The 14,444-nt window shown below is 33.4% G+C and overlaps 1 protein-coding gene across 1 annotated transcript; it reads right to left on the bottom strand.

Moving 5' to 3' along the window:
* Positions 1-11,511: 11,511 nt before the first annotated feature.
* On the bottom strand, positions 11,512-13,212 carry LOC130981381 (uncharacterized). The gene has a single exon (XM_057904971.1). It carries the CDS (start codon positions 13,210-13,212, stop codon positions 11,512-11,514), a length of 1,701 nt encoding a protein of 566 aa, XP_057760954.1.
* Positions 13,213-14,444: the final 1,232 nt, after the last annotated feature.

The raw sequence follows: 14,444 nt of genomic DNA, 5'->3' as shown, positions 1-14,444 counted from the left end.
ATTTATGTGTCTTGTTTGGTTTTGCATTCTTGGGTTTGCGTAATTGATATTCATGCTTAACTACTATATGTCCTGTTTGTTGTATCTGTATCCTACTTGTGCTTGCTTTGTTTGTATTGCTTGTGTGTGCACTGGAGCTTTGGAGGATTGGAGCATGGCGGAATTTAGGGCTTAAGTTAGTAAGGAATTAGAAATAAGAACCTTAGATAGCCTACCCTGTTTATGATTTTCAATTTTAGTTTTAAGTTTGAATCTAATGTCAGGAGTTCTAAGATCTTCTCTGGCTTTCTTGGGACATTATATGTTAGTTATGTGGGCACCGTTACCATGATGGGAACCTTTGGTTCTCATTCCATACATATATTTGTGGTTTTCAGATGTAGGTCGAGAGGCACCTCGCTAGGCATCTGGATTTACTTAGCAAGCGAAGTTGGGGTGCTGGTTTTGATATTTTGCTATGTGTATATAAGTCTAGACAAATTCTCCATTTGTATTTCTATATATTTTGAATCTGATCATCCTAGAGGCTTTTGGGTGGAGAACTAAGTGTCTGCTAATGTATTTTGGATTTAATGGGTTATATGTGTGTATATATATTTATGTAAATATTCTCCGGCTAGCCTTGGCTTCGCAATTCGAGCCAAGTGTTTGACATTATGTATCTTTTGACCCCCTGCTCTCATTATATTCTTGTGTCGTTGCTTTTCTTCGTATGCAAGTTTACATTTACGCGAACGATGCGCTTTTCTTTTTGCGACTTGTTGCTTAAGTTTTCTTTCAAAGCTCTTCAAATATAAAATTTTCTTCCAACTATTACTATATATATACATATTTTATTTTTAGAAGTCGTAATACCTCACTACCTCTGTTTTAAGACTTAAGCGTAAAGCTCTGTGTGGTAGAGTGTTACATTATGGTATCACAGTAATTCATTCTTGTAGAGCCTAAGGGACGGACTAACTATGCTTCCAGGCATACTCTGGGTGTGTATATGCTATTTAGGATGTTTGCTAGACATATATAGCATAAATGTTCATGAGCATACTTTTGGAAATTCGAAGCACTAGACTTGAGATATTAAGACTGATCACCTTAATATCAATTGTTCGGTGTGGATAAGACCCAAAAGGCATCTCGTAGATGCGAGTGAGGTGATACGGTTGATGATAGGGCTGCTACTTTACAGGCTATTTCTGACGGGTTGAGACAACAAGCTATAAATGGTGATAATGGTGATAGAGGCGGTAATGGACCTGGTGGTGAAGAAAACCAAGGGATTAGAACTCGTGCACCTGGAGTAAAGGGCAATGGCTTTTAGTTAGAGAGGTAAAAAATTCAAGGAGATGTTCGGTGTAAGAGAGTAAATGTTAAGCTCTTAGTGATTTATAATTTGAGTGGCGTTGAGAAAGCGCGGTGATTTGGTGGCTCTAGAGTTGTAGTGACGTGAGAAAGAAGTCTTGGGATAGGAGATTGTTTTGAGGATTGACGTAGGATCAAGGAATAGAAAGTGTAAGTGTGTGATTTAGGTTATAGCGGGTTGAATTAGACTAAGAGATTGAGGAATTATTTAGTGTTTGAGATAGTGAGAAGCATTTGAAATTGTTTTAATTTAGATAGAAACCTTAAAGGGTAAGAGAGAGTGTGGTTACTGAGAAAGAGCTAGACGAAGCTAAAAGTGAAACAAATGGGCATGACTTAGGCTTGAATTTGGTTAAGTTTATGATCTTGTACATGAGAATGGAGAATGTGAATTAGTGTTCGAATTGATGTTGGAGAATGGCAGAATAAATGACATGAAGTCAGTTGAATTCGAGGAAGCATATGCGAAGATTCGAGAGTAAATTTGTTAGGGGGGCAGGATGTAAACCCCAAGTAATTAGTAAATAATTAACCAATAAATTAATTATTAATTAAAGAAATTATAAAATTAAATTTTATAGTTTAATAAAGTAGAAATAATTAAAATACAAATGTTGACACTAATTTAAAAGAGTTTGGTTCAAAAACGGGCCAATGGGCCGAACCGGTTGGATTGGGCCCAAGTGGGCCTAAGCCCAATAACATAAGTGTAGCCTATTCTGGTAAGCATGGAAGCTAGAAAGGGTAATCTTTGGTCCTGAACAGCATCACTTGAAAAGCGCACCCTATTCCCAAATGCCAAAAGCGTAGCCTTTGATACAGAAAAGCGTAGCCTTTGAGAATAGACAACGGTCGAATAGGCATTCCCTACTAAAGCGTCTCCGTAGCCCGAAAAGCATAGCCTTTGCCTAAAGCATCACTTTTTTTCACTTTTAGCTACACTTTTCAAGTGTACCTGAATGGGTGTTTTTCTTATAGTGAGTTATTGGAGAGACATTAGAAGGATTTAGAATCTGATCCTTCTTTAGAATATGATATTTTTTTAAACAACTGTGCTATTATCTCTAAGATTGAGTTAGATCATATTTCAAAGCTCTCAAAAAACCATCCTAGATTAAAGCTATGGAAAAAGAATTTGAGTAATTTAAGAAAAAATCAAGTTTGACACTTAATTAGTTTCACATAAAGACTATCATTGAAACAAAGTGGATGTTTATAAACAAGCTTGACGAGGTTAGAAAGGTCATTGGAAACAAGACAAGATTAGTTGCCCAAGGCTATGATTAAGAGGAAGCAATCGCTTATGAAGAAACTTTTGTACCAATTGCAAGGTTGGAAGCGACCACAATCTTACTTGCCTTTATTGCTTCTTAGATAATCATTTTGCACTACATAGATGTGCAATCAGTCTTCTTAATATCCTATTTGAAAATCCCCTAGAATTCAATTCCCACAAGAATTGAATTGACTTACAACAAATAAAAAAGAAAATAAATTAGTTTAAATAGAATTCAATTCAATTTTATTGTTTTCTCTCAAAATCAATTCTTACCTAATTAGGTCTGATTTACAATTTTATTCCATTAGAATTTCACTTAAAATGTAAAATGTCCAAAATATCTATGTGACCTAATTACTTTTCTTTTTACTCATTCACTTTTAAAGTTTTCCACCTCCCAAGTCCCAACGCCATTTCCATTCTCCTTCCCTTCTGTGCTTTATCGATAAGATACGTGTATTGCTTTATTTTAACGTATGTGTATTGCTTTATCCACGGTCTAAATTTGAAATTCGGATTGCACCTAAATTCTATACGTTTGGACTTTCAACGTCTGTGTATGTATTGCTTTGTGTATATATATATATATATATATATATATATATATATATATATATATATATATATATATAATCAATTATATAATATAGATAATGTGTGATATAATAGAGATCATGTGCGAGAGGAGTTGATAGATCAATTAAAAGCACGTTATAACTCACGTTCTATAATACGTATGAGTTATGATGCTTTTAAGAGATTAGTTGATATACTTCCTGGAAGAGAACTTCTTAGGGATACCTAATATAGCTGTGGTGAAGAATAAATTGTAAAGTTTTTACATATTTTAAGTGGTCAAACAAGTGTTTGAGCAAGAAATTTTTTCTTTCGTCGATCTACTGAAACAGTTAGTCGTCATTTTCACCAAATTCTTAAAGCTATCATAACACTTGAAGATCAATTTTTAGTTCAACCAAATGGTATAATTGTTTCATAAGAAATTCTTTGTCAAGAAAGGTTCTATTCATATTTTAAAGTAATTTTTTAAAATAAAATTCATTTATTATTTGTATGTATATTTTTTGTATTTTCAAATGGTCATATCACTAATTTTCGTTAAAAATTTTAGAATAATGCTGGTGTTATAGATGGAACACATATTTGTGTGAAAGTTTTAAAAGAAGATGTATTAAAATACAGAGGAAGAAAAAGTTATCCGACAATGAATGTATTTGGCAGCTTATATATTTAACTTAAAATTCTCCTATGTGATGCCTAGGTGGGAGGGCTTGGCTTCGGATTCATGAATTTTAGATAATGCACTATGTAGGAAAGATAATCTAATTGTTTCTCAATGTATTAATTTTCTAGTAATTTTTTTTATTTTTAACAAACATTCTTCTAGTATTAGTTAAGGAAATAGTTTAAATTATATTTTTAGGTAAATTCTACTTAGCATATGCTGGATATATGCTGAGGTCTGGTTTTATCATTCCATATCAAAGTATTCGATATCATTTAAAAAAATATTCATGACACTCTCGTGAAAATTTAAAAGTTATTCAATTTAAGACATTTATCATTGCGCAATGTAATTGAAAGAGATTTTAAAATTGTGAAGAATAGATTTCCAATCATAGTAGAGATGGCTAGATATGATGTAGATATTGTGAGCGAAATTGTTATAACTTGTTGCATTCTGCATAACTTAATGAATTTTGATCCAGACGAAGAACTTATTATACAAGTTAAAAGGGATCTCAATAATAGTGTGCCTGAACAAAATTCTAATAATGTTGAAATTGTTAGAGGTGAAGATAGGCGAATGAAAAAATTTTGAGAGACTATGTAGCCGCACGATTACATTATTGAATGAGTTTTAACTTTTAAGTCTTTTTTAGAGACTCTATTATTAAGTCTTTTTGTATTGAGCTTGATTTTTATGTATCATTTGAATTATTACTTGTTTATGCAAAGACCTTTAGTTTATGTATTGTTTGATGTTTACTTTTAACATGTCATACTTTTAATTATTGGTGTATTTTATGATATAAATTTGTTATGGATATAAAAATAGGTAGTAATATGGATACTCAGAAAGTTGTTAATATTGAAGGAGGAAATGAACCAGATGCATATTTTAAATGGACCATAGACATAGATGGTTTGTTACTTGAAGTTCTCAGAGAACAAAAGAATAAGGGACAAAAGGAAGACAAAATATTTTCAGCAAAAGCTTATAGAAGAGCAGTATAAGAAATTAATGAAAAGTTTTTTTAAGTATCAATAAGACCAAAGTACAAAATCGTTTAAAGACTTTCATGGAACAAATGGTACTAACAAAAGAACTAGAATCCAAAAGTGGAATAGAATGGAATAAAATTACTAAGACATTTGAGGCTATTTCAGAAGTATGAAAGACTTTAATAAAAGTATGTATGACACTTCTATTTAGTATTAGTTTTTGATAGCATTTGTATGTACATGTTCTAAATGTATATTAGATTATAATTATTTTCTTTTCTATTTTCAGTCTAATCCTAAACTACAACAACAAAGCCTTGTCCCACTAAGTGGGGTCGGCTACATGAATCAAACGACGCCATTGTGCTCTGTCATGTATCATGTCTACAGAGAGACCGTTTACATGTAGATCTCGTTTGACCACCTCATGGATAGTCTTCTTAGGTCTTCCTCTACCTTTCGCCCTTTGTCCATCTTCCATCTTATCCACCCTCCTGACTGGATGTTCTATCGGTCTTCTTCTCACATGTCCAAACCACCTGAGACGCGATTCAACCATCTTTTCCACAATTGGTGCTACTCCAACTCTCTCCCTTATATCTTCATTCCTTATTTTATTCAATCGCGTATGACCACTCATCCATCTCAACATCTTCATCTCTGCCACACTCAGCTTATGTTCGTGCTCCCCTTTAGCCGCCCAACACTCCGTACCATACAGCATAGCCGGTCTTATAGCGGTGCGATAGAATTTACCTTTAAGTTTTAAAGGCACTTTTTTGTCGCATATAAAACCAGATGCACTCCGCTATTTTGACCAACCTGCTTGGATCCTATGATTTACATCCTGTTCAATCTCTCCATTATCCTGTATGATGCACCCAAGATACTTAAAACTTTTAACTTTTTCTAGGATGTTTTCTCCAATCTTCACCTCTACATTGGGGTTTTCCCTTCTCAGACTGAACTTACATTCCATATATTTCGTCTTGCTACCGCTTATGCGCAGACCATACACTTCTAAAGCTTCTCTCCATAACTCCAACTTCTTATTTAGGTCTTCCCTTGACTCTCCCATAAGGACGATATCATCGGCAAAAAGCATGCACCATGGCACAGGCTCTTGGATGTGCTCTGTGAGTACTTCCAGGACTAATGTGAAAATGTATGGGCTTAAGGATGATCCCTGGTGTAATCCTATACCAATAGGGAATTCTTCCGTCACACCACCTTGAGTCTTCACACTAGTTGTGGCCCCATCATACATGTCTTTAATTGTCCGAATATATGCGATCCTTACTCTCATCTTTTCTAAAATCTTCCATAAGACCTCCCTTGGTACCCTATCATACGCTTTTTCCAAATCAATAAACACCATATGTAGGTCCCTTTTACTACTACGATACCTCTCCATCATCCTTCTTAATAGGTATATCGCTTCAGTGGTAGATCTTCCTGGCATAAATCCAAATTGATTCTCTGTTACTTGTGTCTCTTTTCTCAACCTCCGTTCTATCACCCTTTCCCATAACTTCATAGTATGACTCATAAGCTTAATCCCTCTATAGTTTCCGCAACTTTGTATATCCCCTTTATTCTTGTAGATAGGTACCAAGGTGCTCTTTCTCCACTCATCAGGCATCTTCTTTGACCTTAAAATCTCATTAAAAAGCTTGGTTAACCAGTTGATGCCTTTTTCTCCAAGACCTTTCCAAACCTCAATCGGGATATTATCAGGTCCTACTGTCCTGCCATATTTCATCTGCTTTAAAGCCTCTTTTACCTTGAAGTCTCGAATCCTTCGATAGTAGTCAAAGTTTTGATCTTCTTCCCTTGTGCATAATCGACCAAGACTCGGAAGAGTCTTCTGTCCCTCATTAAATAACTCGTAGAAGTAACTCTTCCACTTTTCATTAATCTTCTCCTCTTGGGCCAACACCTCTCCATCCTTATCCTTTATGCACTTAACCTGATCCAAATCTCTCGTTCTTCTTTCCCGACTCTTTGTGATTCTATATATACCCTTTTCTCCTTCTTTTGTGCCCAAAGACTGGTAGAGACCCTCATATGCTCTTGTTTTTGCTTCACTTACAGCCACTTTTGTCTCTTTCTTAGCCACTTTATATTTTTCCCAATTATCTGCATTGCGGCATAAAGACCACTCTTTAAAACATTCCCTTTTTATCTTTATCTTTTCTTGTATACTCGCATTCCACCACCAGGACTCCTTGTCTCTTGGTCCTATTCCTTTAGATTCACCAAAACTTTCTTTTGCTGTTCTTCTAATAACTTCTACCATCTCCCTCCACATCTCTTCCGCGCTTCCGTTTCCATCCCACTTTGCCTCTTCTCCTATCCGTCTTAGGAAGTTTCTTTATTCATCACCTTTCATCCGCCACCACCTCGTCCTTGGGTTCTTCGTATAATGTCTTTTCCTCAACTTTTGCTCAACGCAAAAATCCATGACGAGCATCCTATGTTGTGTTATCAAACTCTCTCCCGGAATAATTTTACAGTTAATGCAAAATTTTCGGTCGACTCTCCTTAACAAGAAGAAGTCGATTTGAGAGCTTGTCATGCCACTCTTATAGGTTATAAGATGTTCGTCTCTCTTTTTAAAACATTTATTTGCGATAAGAAGATCAAAGGTTGAAGAAAAGTCCAAAATAGTTTTACCCTCGGCATTGATCACCCCGAAACCATGGCCTCCGTGAATACTCCCATATCCAGTCACTTCTCTCCCAACATGGCCATTTAAATCTCCTCCTAAGAAAATCTTATCTCCCAAAGGTATGTCTTGAACCAAACTCTCTAGATCCTCCCAAAACCTTATCTTGTGTTGTTCGTCCGAACCCACTTGTGGTGCATAGGCGCTAATCACATGGAAAGTACCTCCCTCCACCACAAGTTTGATAGAAATGATCCGATCTCCCACCCTCTTGACATCCACTACGTCCCTCTTCCACTGCTTATCCACAATTATTCCAACCTCATTCCTATTCTTCACCTTTCCTGTATACCAAAGTTTGAAGCCAGAAGTATCCAACTCCCTAGCCTTTGCACCAACCCATTTCGTTTTTTGTAGGCACATAATGTTAATCTTCCTCCTTGTCATGGTGTCCACCACCTCTATGGACTTTCCTGTTAGAGTGCCTATGTTCCATGTCCCAAATCTCAACCTTCTGTCGCTTCGACCTTTACCTTTTACTTTGTGAACTAGCTTATTTACCCTCGTCCGTTCACGAAAACGCGAGAATCCTTGCTCATTTAACACTACATCCGGGCACCGATGCAGCGGCTCTTGCTTTGATACCGTACTCGAGCCATACGACGCGTTGCTTCCGGGCAACGACCTAGCTTTAACGCAATAATGTCTTTGATTCATGTCATGGGGGTTCGGCTATATTTTTATGTTGGTTGCCGAAGACCTAACACAACCTTCCTCCTTTATCCGGGCTTGGGACCGGCTATGTACCGCAAGTGTAACATAGGCGGAGTTAAGACAGATTAAAGAAAAACTTCTTTATTACTTAGACATTTTTAGAGAGATATATAAAAAAGATATAGCAATTAGACAACAAAGTGAAAATGTTAAAGAAAGATTATGAAGATGGGCAAATGAGAAGGACATCAATATTAATGATATTGATAAGATGCAAGTGAATAATGAGATTCATTTAAAAAATTTCAATACTTTTAAATATGAAAATGAGAGTGTTCCAACAATTTCAACTACACAAGCTCCATGTGCCACTCCATCTGTTATTGATACTTTATCTTCCAAAGGTGAAAAAAGAAAAGTAAGTGATGAAAATTTATTAGAATTTAAAGAAGTTTTTGCATCAATGAAAGAAATTGCACAAGCTGTTATCACTACAAAGCCTCACATTTGGAAGACTTCTAAGCTATTTGAAGCAATTCGTAACTTGAGTGTACAAGATCATAAACTTTTTGAAACTGTTGAGTGACTTGTTGAGCATCGTACTTTTATTGATGTCTTCTTTGGATGTCCAAAAAAGTTGCTCTTAAGATGATTGTGCAACAAGTTAAGTTGGTTTCATGTCTAATAATTTCACAAAGTTCATGTGTTTTTTTAAAGTAGATTTTGGGTGATACTTTGTGTTCTTTATTTTGACAAGTAAATAATGTTGCATGAATTTACTTTTGTTAAATTTTGAATTAAAATATTTATGAGTTGTTAGTAGATAACTTAATTTATTTGTGTCGATGACTTTATTAATTGCAGACTATGGTTTCGATCTTCTACGTATTTTATAAGGATGACAAATTTTTTTTTATTCTTTTAAAAGAGGTAAACAAATTTTAATTGAAAAAAATTTAATTGAAAAATATTTTTAATTATTTTATATAATTTAATAAATAAATATATTTATTATTTAAATATAATATTATATTAATAAAAGATAAATATGTCCACTATAAAATTTTAATTCATTTGATAAATATTTCAAATATTGAAATTCAATTCAATTCTGTAATTTTATTAATTCATCCCAAATGCTTAAATTCAATTCAATTCTGATGAATTCAATTCCTAATAGAATTCAATTTAATTTAATTCTATATCAATAAAAATTTTAAAATAAGTTGTAAATGAATTTATATATGAGAAAGTATATATGAGATAGGCTGTTGGATTTAAAGCATTATAAGGTCTCAAGTAAGCTCCAAAAGCTTTGTATAATCGTTCGGGTTCTTTTTTAACTCAGAACGGCTTCAAGAAAGGCATTTATAATTCGACTTTGTTCATTCTTCATCAAGATTAAGACCTTTTAGTTGTTTAGATATATGCAGATAACATCATTTTCGGAACAACTCAAAATTTATTATGCAAACACTTCGCTGATTTAATGAAAAGTGAATTTGAGATGAGGGTGACGAGAGAGTTGAAGTTTTTTATTAGTCTTAAAATCAAAGAAATTGAGGAAGACATCGATAATACTCCAAGGATCTTCTTTAAAAAAAAAAAAATCAGTTTGCAAAATTCTAAGCCTATGATAACATTCATGTATTATTTTTAGATCATTAATGTTGATATAGATAGAAAAAGTACCCCTGATATCACTTACTAAAACATAATTGAATCATAAGTTCATAACACAACGATGTCGAATTGACTGCTACAAAAACTGCATCACCCGGTAGACAAGGAAAGCATTACCACCAATGATGCAAACTCAAGGGCACGTCGGGAAGTATGGAACAGATTTATAAAACATACTCTGATGGTATTGATTTGTTTGAGTTGACTTTTTATTTGTATTTTCTTTTTTTTTTTTTTGAAACAAGAGCGCTTAATACAGTAGAGTGAAGTAGAAAAACAACAAAGCAAATAACTAAACATAAACTATAATAACTAATTCCTTTGTCATATTTGACATTGTCATCAATAACAAAAGGAATCAGCACCGCTCCAATCCTTGTAGCTCAAAAATGATTTGTTGATAATTACTCCCACACATGTCTCCTTATTCCGAAATATCCTCTCATTTCTTTCTACCCACACATTCTAAATAATTGCAAAGATTCTCATCAACCACTTCTTACGCTCCTCTTTTTTAGTAGAAACTCATTTCCAATTTTTAAAATGATCCTTTAATGTTCTTGGAAAGGACCACAACCGTCCAAATTCAGATAGCCATGTGCACCACATCTGTCAAGTAAACTCACAATCAAAAAATAAATGATGAATATATTCAACATCCTTTTTACATAAAACACAGACATTATAACCTTGAGTAACAATTTCAAGTCTACTCAGTCTTTCCTTTATATTCACTCTGCCAATAAAAACAAACCAAGCAAACAACTCTACTTTTGGCAGAACTAATCCTCTCCAAATTATTTTGGTGAAGCTATAACTTGTTACGTTCTCCAAAAGCGTTTCTATCTGCAATACCTACACAAATGAGTTAGTAGAAAATATTCCTTGTCTATCAAATTTCCAGACGACCTTATCCTCTCTGTCATTAGATATCTGAACAGGTCTTAGTGTATCATATAGCTGATTTAATAATTTTAACTCTCACTGGTATAATTTTTGCATCCATTGAAAGTTTCATATACACTCTAATTCATCCCAAAACCACAGGGGCGAAGCTAGGCTAACTATTTAGGGGGGCGGTATTTAATAATTTATTAGAAATATTTTATATTACTATTTCTATTGATAAAATTAAAAAAAATAAATATATAATCTCAATCAAAGTAAGACAATAATATATAAAAATTACCACTTACAGTTTTATATCATGAAAAGGCTATTCGACGTTTTTTTCTATTTTCAAAATCATCTATAATTGAATTTGTGTCGAAAATAGCTGCTAATTCTTTCTCTATATAGATGACCAAATTATCTGCAAGAAATTCATCAGCCATCTTACTTCGGAGTCTTGTCTTAACAATTTTCATTGCTGAAAAAGTTCTTTCTGTTGTTGCTGTAGACACTGGTAGAGTCAAAATAAGACGTATTAATCTATCAATCATGTGATAAATTCTTGATTTTCCCGTTTCTTGCAACTTGTTGCACAATTCAGAAAGTGTACCAATGCCTTTCAAATGATTTGGTATATCATGCTGATAATGTTGCAACTGAGATTTCAAAATATTTAGCTCATTAGAAGGAAAGTCAAGGGGATAAACTTCTCTGCTGACTTGCTAATTTCTTTAATATTAAATGATTTGAAATTGTCCTTAGGATCCAAAGCACAACTCAAAGTCAAAAGCTCTATTGTTTGCTCATTAAATCTACTATTCAACTCTTGTATTTGAGAGTCAATTGTTGCCAAGAATATATCTATTCGATAATGATGCTCAACTGTCACACTTGGTTGACGAGATCGACCTCTTCCAAAAACATATTGTGCACTCATATTAGGGACTTCAATTTCATGCTTTTCACAAAAATCTTTAACATTTGCAAGAAAATTGCACCATCCACCATCCCTTAATTGTTGAAGAAGTAACTTTGATGTAGAAACAATATGCATTGCATTAAGAATATCTTGAGATTGTTGTTGCAGTGCTTGGCAAAGAACATTAGTGATTCCCATAATCTCTTTCATCAAGTGCAAAGTGAAAACAAATTCAAATGACAATAATATTTTACTAACACCATAAGCCTCACCTCTTTGTGCATAAGTTGTCCCGTCTTCAATGATATTATTGAGAACAATGTTGGTAGCAGTAAACATTTTTACCAAACTGCAAATAGAATTAAAGTGAGAGCTCCATCGAGTATCCCCAGTTCTTTGTAAAGTGCTTATTTGATTCGCACCTTTGCCTGTTTCTAATTCATTTTGAGCAACCAAGTTTGCATTTTCAATTGCTTGAGCTTCTTGTAATTTATCATGTCTTTTTGAAGAAGCACTAACAATAGTGACAATAGAGTTTAATTGAGTAAAAAATTCATGAATTTGAAGTACCTCTCTTGAAGCTGCCACCAATGCTAATTGTAACCTATGAGCAAAACAATGTACATAGTATGCTTGTGGAGAATCTTTAAGAAACAAAGCTTGCAAACCATTCCACTCACCCCGCATGTTGCTAGCACCATCATACCCTTGACCCCTAATATTTTCAACTTGGAGATTATAATGAGAAATGACAGAAATCAATTCTTTCTTTAAAGTTGTTGCACAAGTATCAGTGACATGCACAAGATCAAAGAATTTCTCTTTAACAAAACCATCTAGAGCAACAAATCTCAAAACAATGGCCATTTGCTCCTTTTTAGATTCATATATAGCTTCATCAACAATAATACAAAATTTGGCATCTCCAATCTCTTCTCTAATTGAATTTCTCACCTTAGTAGCAAGAATATGTAGAATTTCTTTTTGAACATCATTTGAAGTATATTTAGCATTTTTTGGAGCATTTTCCAAAACATTCTTTTTCACTCTTTCATTGTAAGATCCCAAAAATTTCAACATTTCCAAAAAGTTACCTCTGTTGCTTGAACTTTGGCTTTCATCATGTCCTCTGTATGCACAACCTTGAAATATCAACCATCTAATGCAATCTATAGATGCTCCTAGTCGAATTCGATTCTTTTCAATCTCTTCTGATGTTTGCTTATGAAGAAGTCTGTCGATATGTTGTGATTGTTTCATCAAATCATCACATGATTTCAGCGCCTTATGATGGAATGAGTTAGGACCTTTGCTAATGTGATTCAAAAGAGCACATTCTTTTCCACTATTTACTTTCTTCCAATTCCTGAAACCATTCTCAATAAAAGCATTTGAACCCGTATTGATTGAAGGTTCCTTAGCAAAAAGAAAGCACGGAAAACAATATAGCATCATCTTCTATAGAATATTCTAACCAAGATGGGAACAATTTAAACCATGAAGCTTGAAAGCGACGATGACTTTTATCACCAGAAAATGGATAATTATCAAGAATTGGTTGATTTGGCCCAACTTTAATATAAGCCCGACGGATTTCATCTCTTTTATTTGGAGGAAACTTCCAAATCATTGGTCGCATTCCAGGATCTCTTTCCAAACGAAAAACATCTAGTTGATTTGGAAGAAGTCGTGGACGCTTTGAGCTATTCAATGGAGAACTTGAAGTAATGAAATTTGATGACCCCTCAAGTATTGGAGTAGTAATAGTAGAAGCATCTTCATTCTCTTGATCTTTTCTTTTAAAAAATGTATCAATGGTTTTGAACTTACTCATGATTCAAATAGCCAAATAAGTTCCTATAATTAAAAATATATTTAGCAAAAAGTGTAAATTACAGTCTAAATCTTTATAAAATATAAAAATTATATTTTAATTTAAAATAAAATATTAAAATTCAGAACAATAATACTAACATCCTAGTATAAATAATATAAAATTGTAATTAAATAGTTAACTAATAAAAAAAACTAAATATACAAGCTAACATATAATAACATAAAATTAATTAACAAATAATAATAAATTAACTAATTAAGTAAATAATTAAATATATAAAAAAGAATAAAAATAGAACCTTTTTTGAGAAAAAGAAGTTAAAAATCACTTGTTGAACTATTATCTTTTATTTTTAATCTGCAAAAAAAAAAAAAGAGTCAAAGAGGTAAAAGATAAAAAGATTAAAAAAATAAAGAAAAAGAAGAATAGAAAAAGTTGTTACCTGAAATTTTAGAAAGTGAAGATGGGAATGGAGAGAGGAGGAGACGCTGATAAATAAAAAAAGGGATGGGAAACTGGTTGGAGGCTTGTAGCGCTGGGAATTGGGAAATAAAAATAAAGGGATAGGGAATGGGTTATTGGGCTGGATTTTTTAAAAACTAGAAGGAGTTGAAAAAGTTATAGAATAAAAAAAGAGGGGGCTGAGAAATAAAAAAAAAGGGAATAGACTTCTATTTTTTTTTTTAAATAAAAATTAAAATTTTGGGGGGGCCATTGCCCCCCTTTTCTTATACGTACCTGCGCTCCTGCAAAACCCACAAATTTTTTATGATAGATCCTCTTTGGTTTGAAACGGAGAAAATCTTAAAAAAAAATCTTTCAATAAACCATCCTGTAGCCAAACATCCTT

Source organism: Arachis stenosperma, chromosome 5, assembly GCF_014773155.1.
Source record: "Arachis stenosperma cultivar V10309 chromosome 5, arast.V10309.gnm1.PFL2, whole genome shotgun sequence".
NCBI lineage: Eukaryota > Viridiplantae > Streptophyta > Magnoliopsida > Fabales > Fabaceae > Arachis > Arachis stenosperma.
This window is presented reverse-complemented; position numbering and strand designations above follow the sequence as displayed.

Bases quoted from the DNA above. Each gene is read 5' to 3' on its own strand.
- LOC130981381 (XM_057904971.1), bottom strand. From the start codon at position 13,212: ATGATGCTATATTGTTTTCCGTGCTTTCTTTTTGCTAAGGAACCTTCA.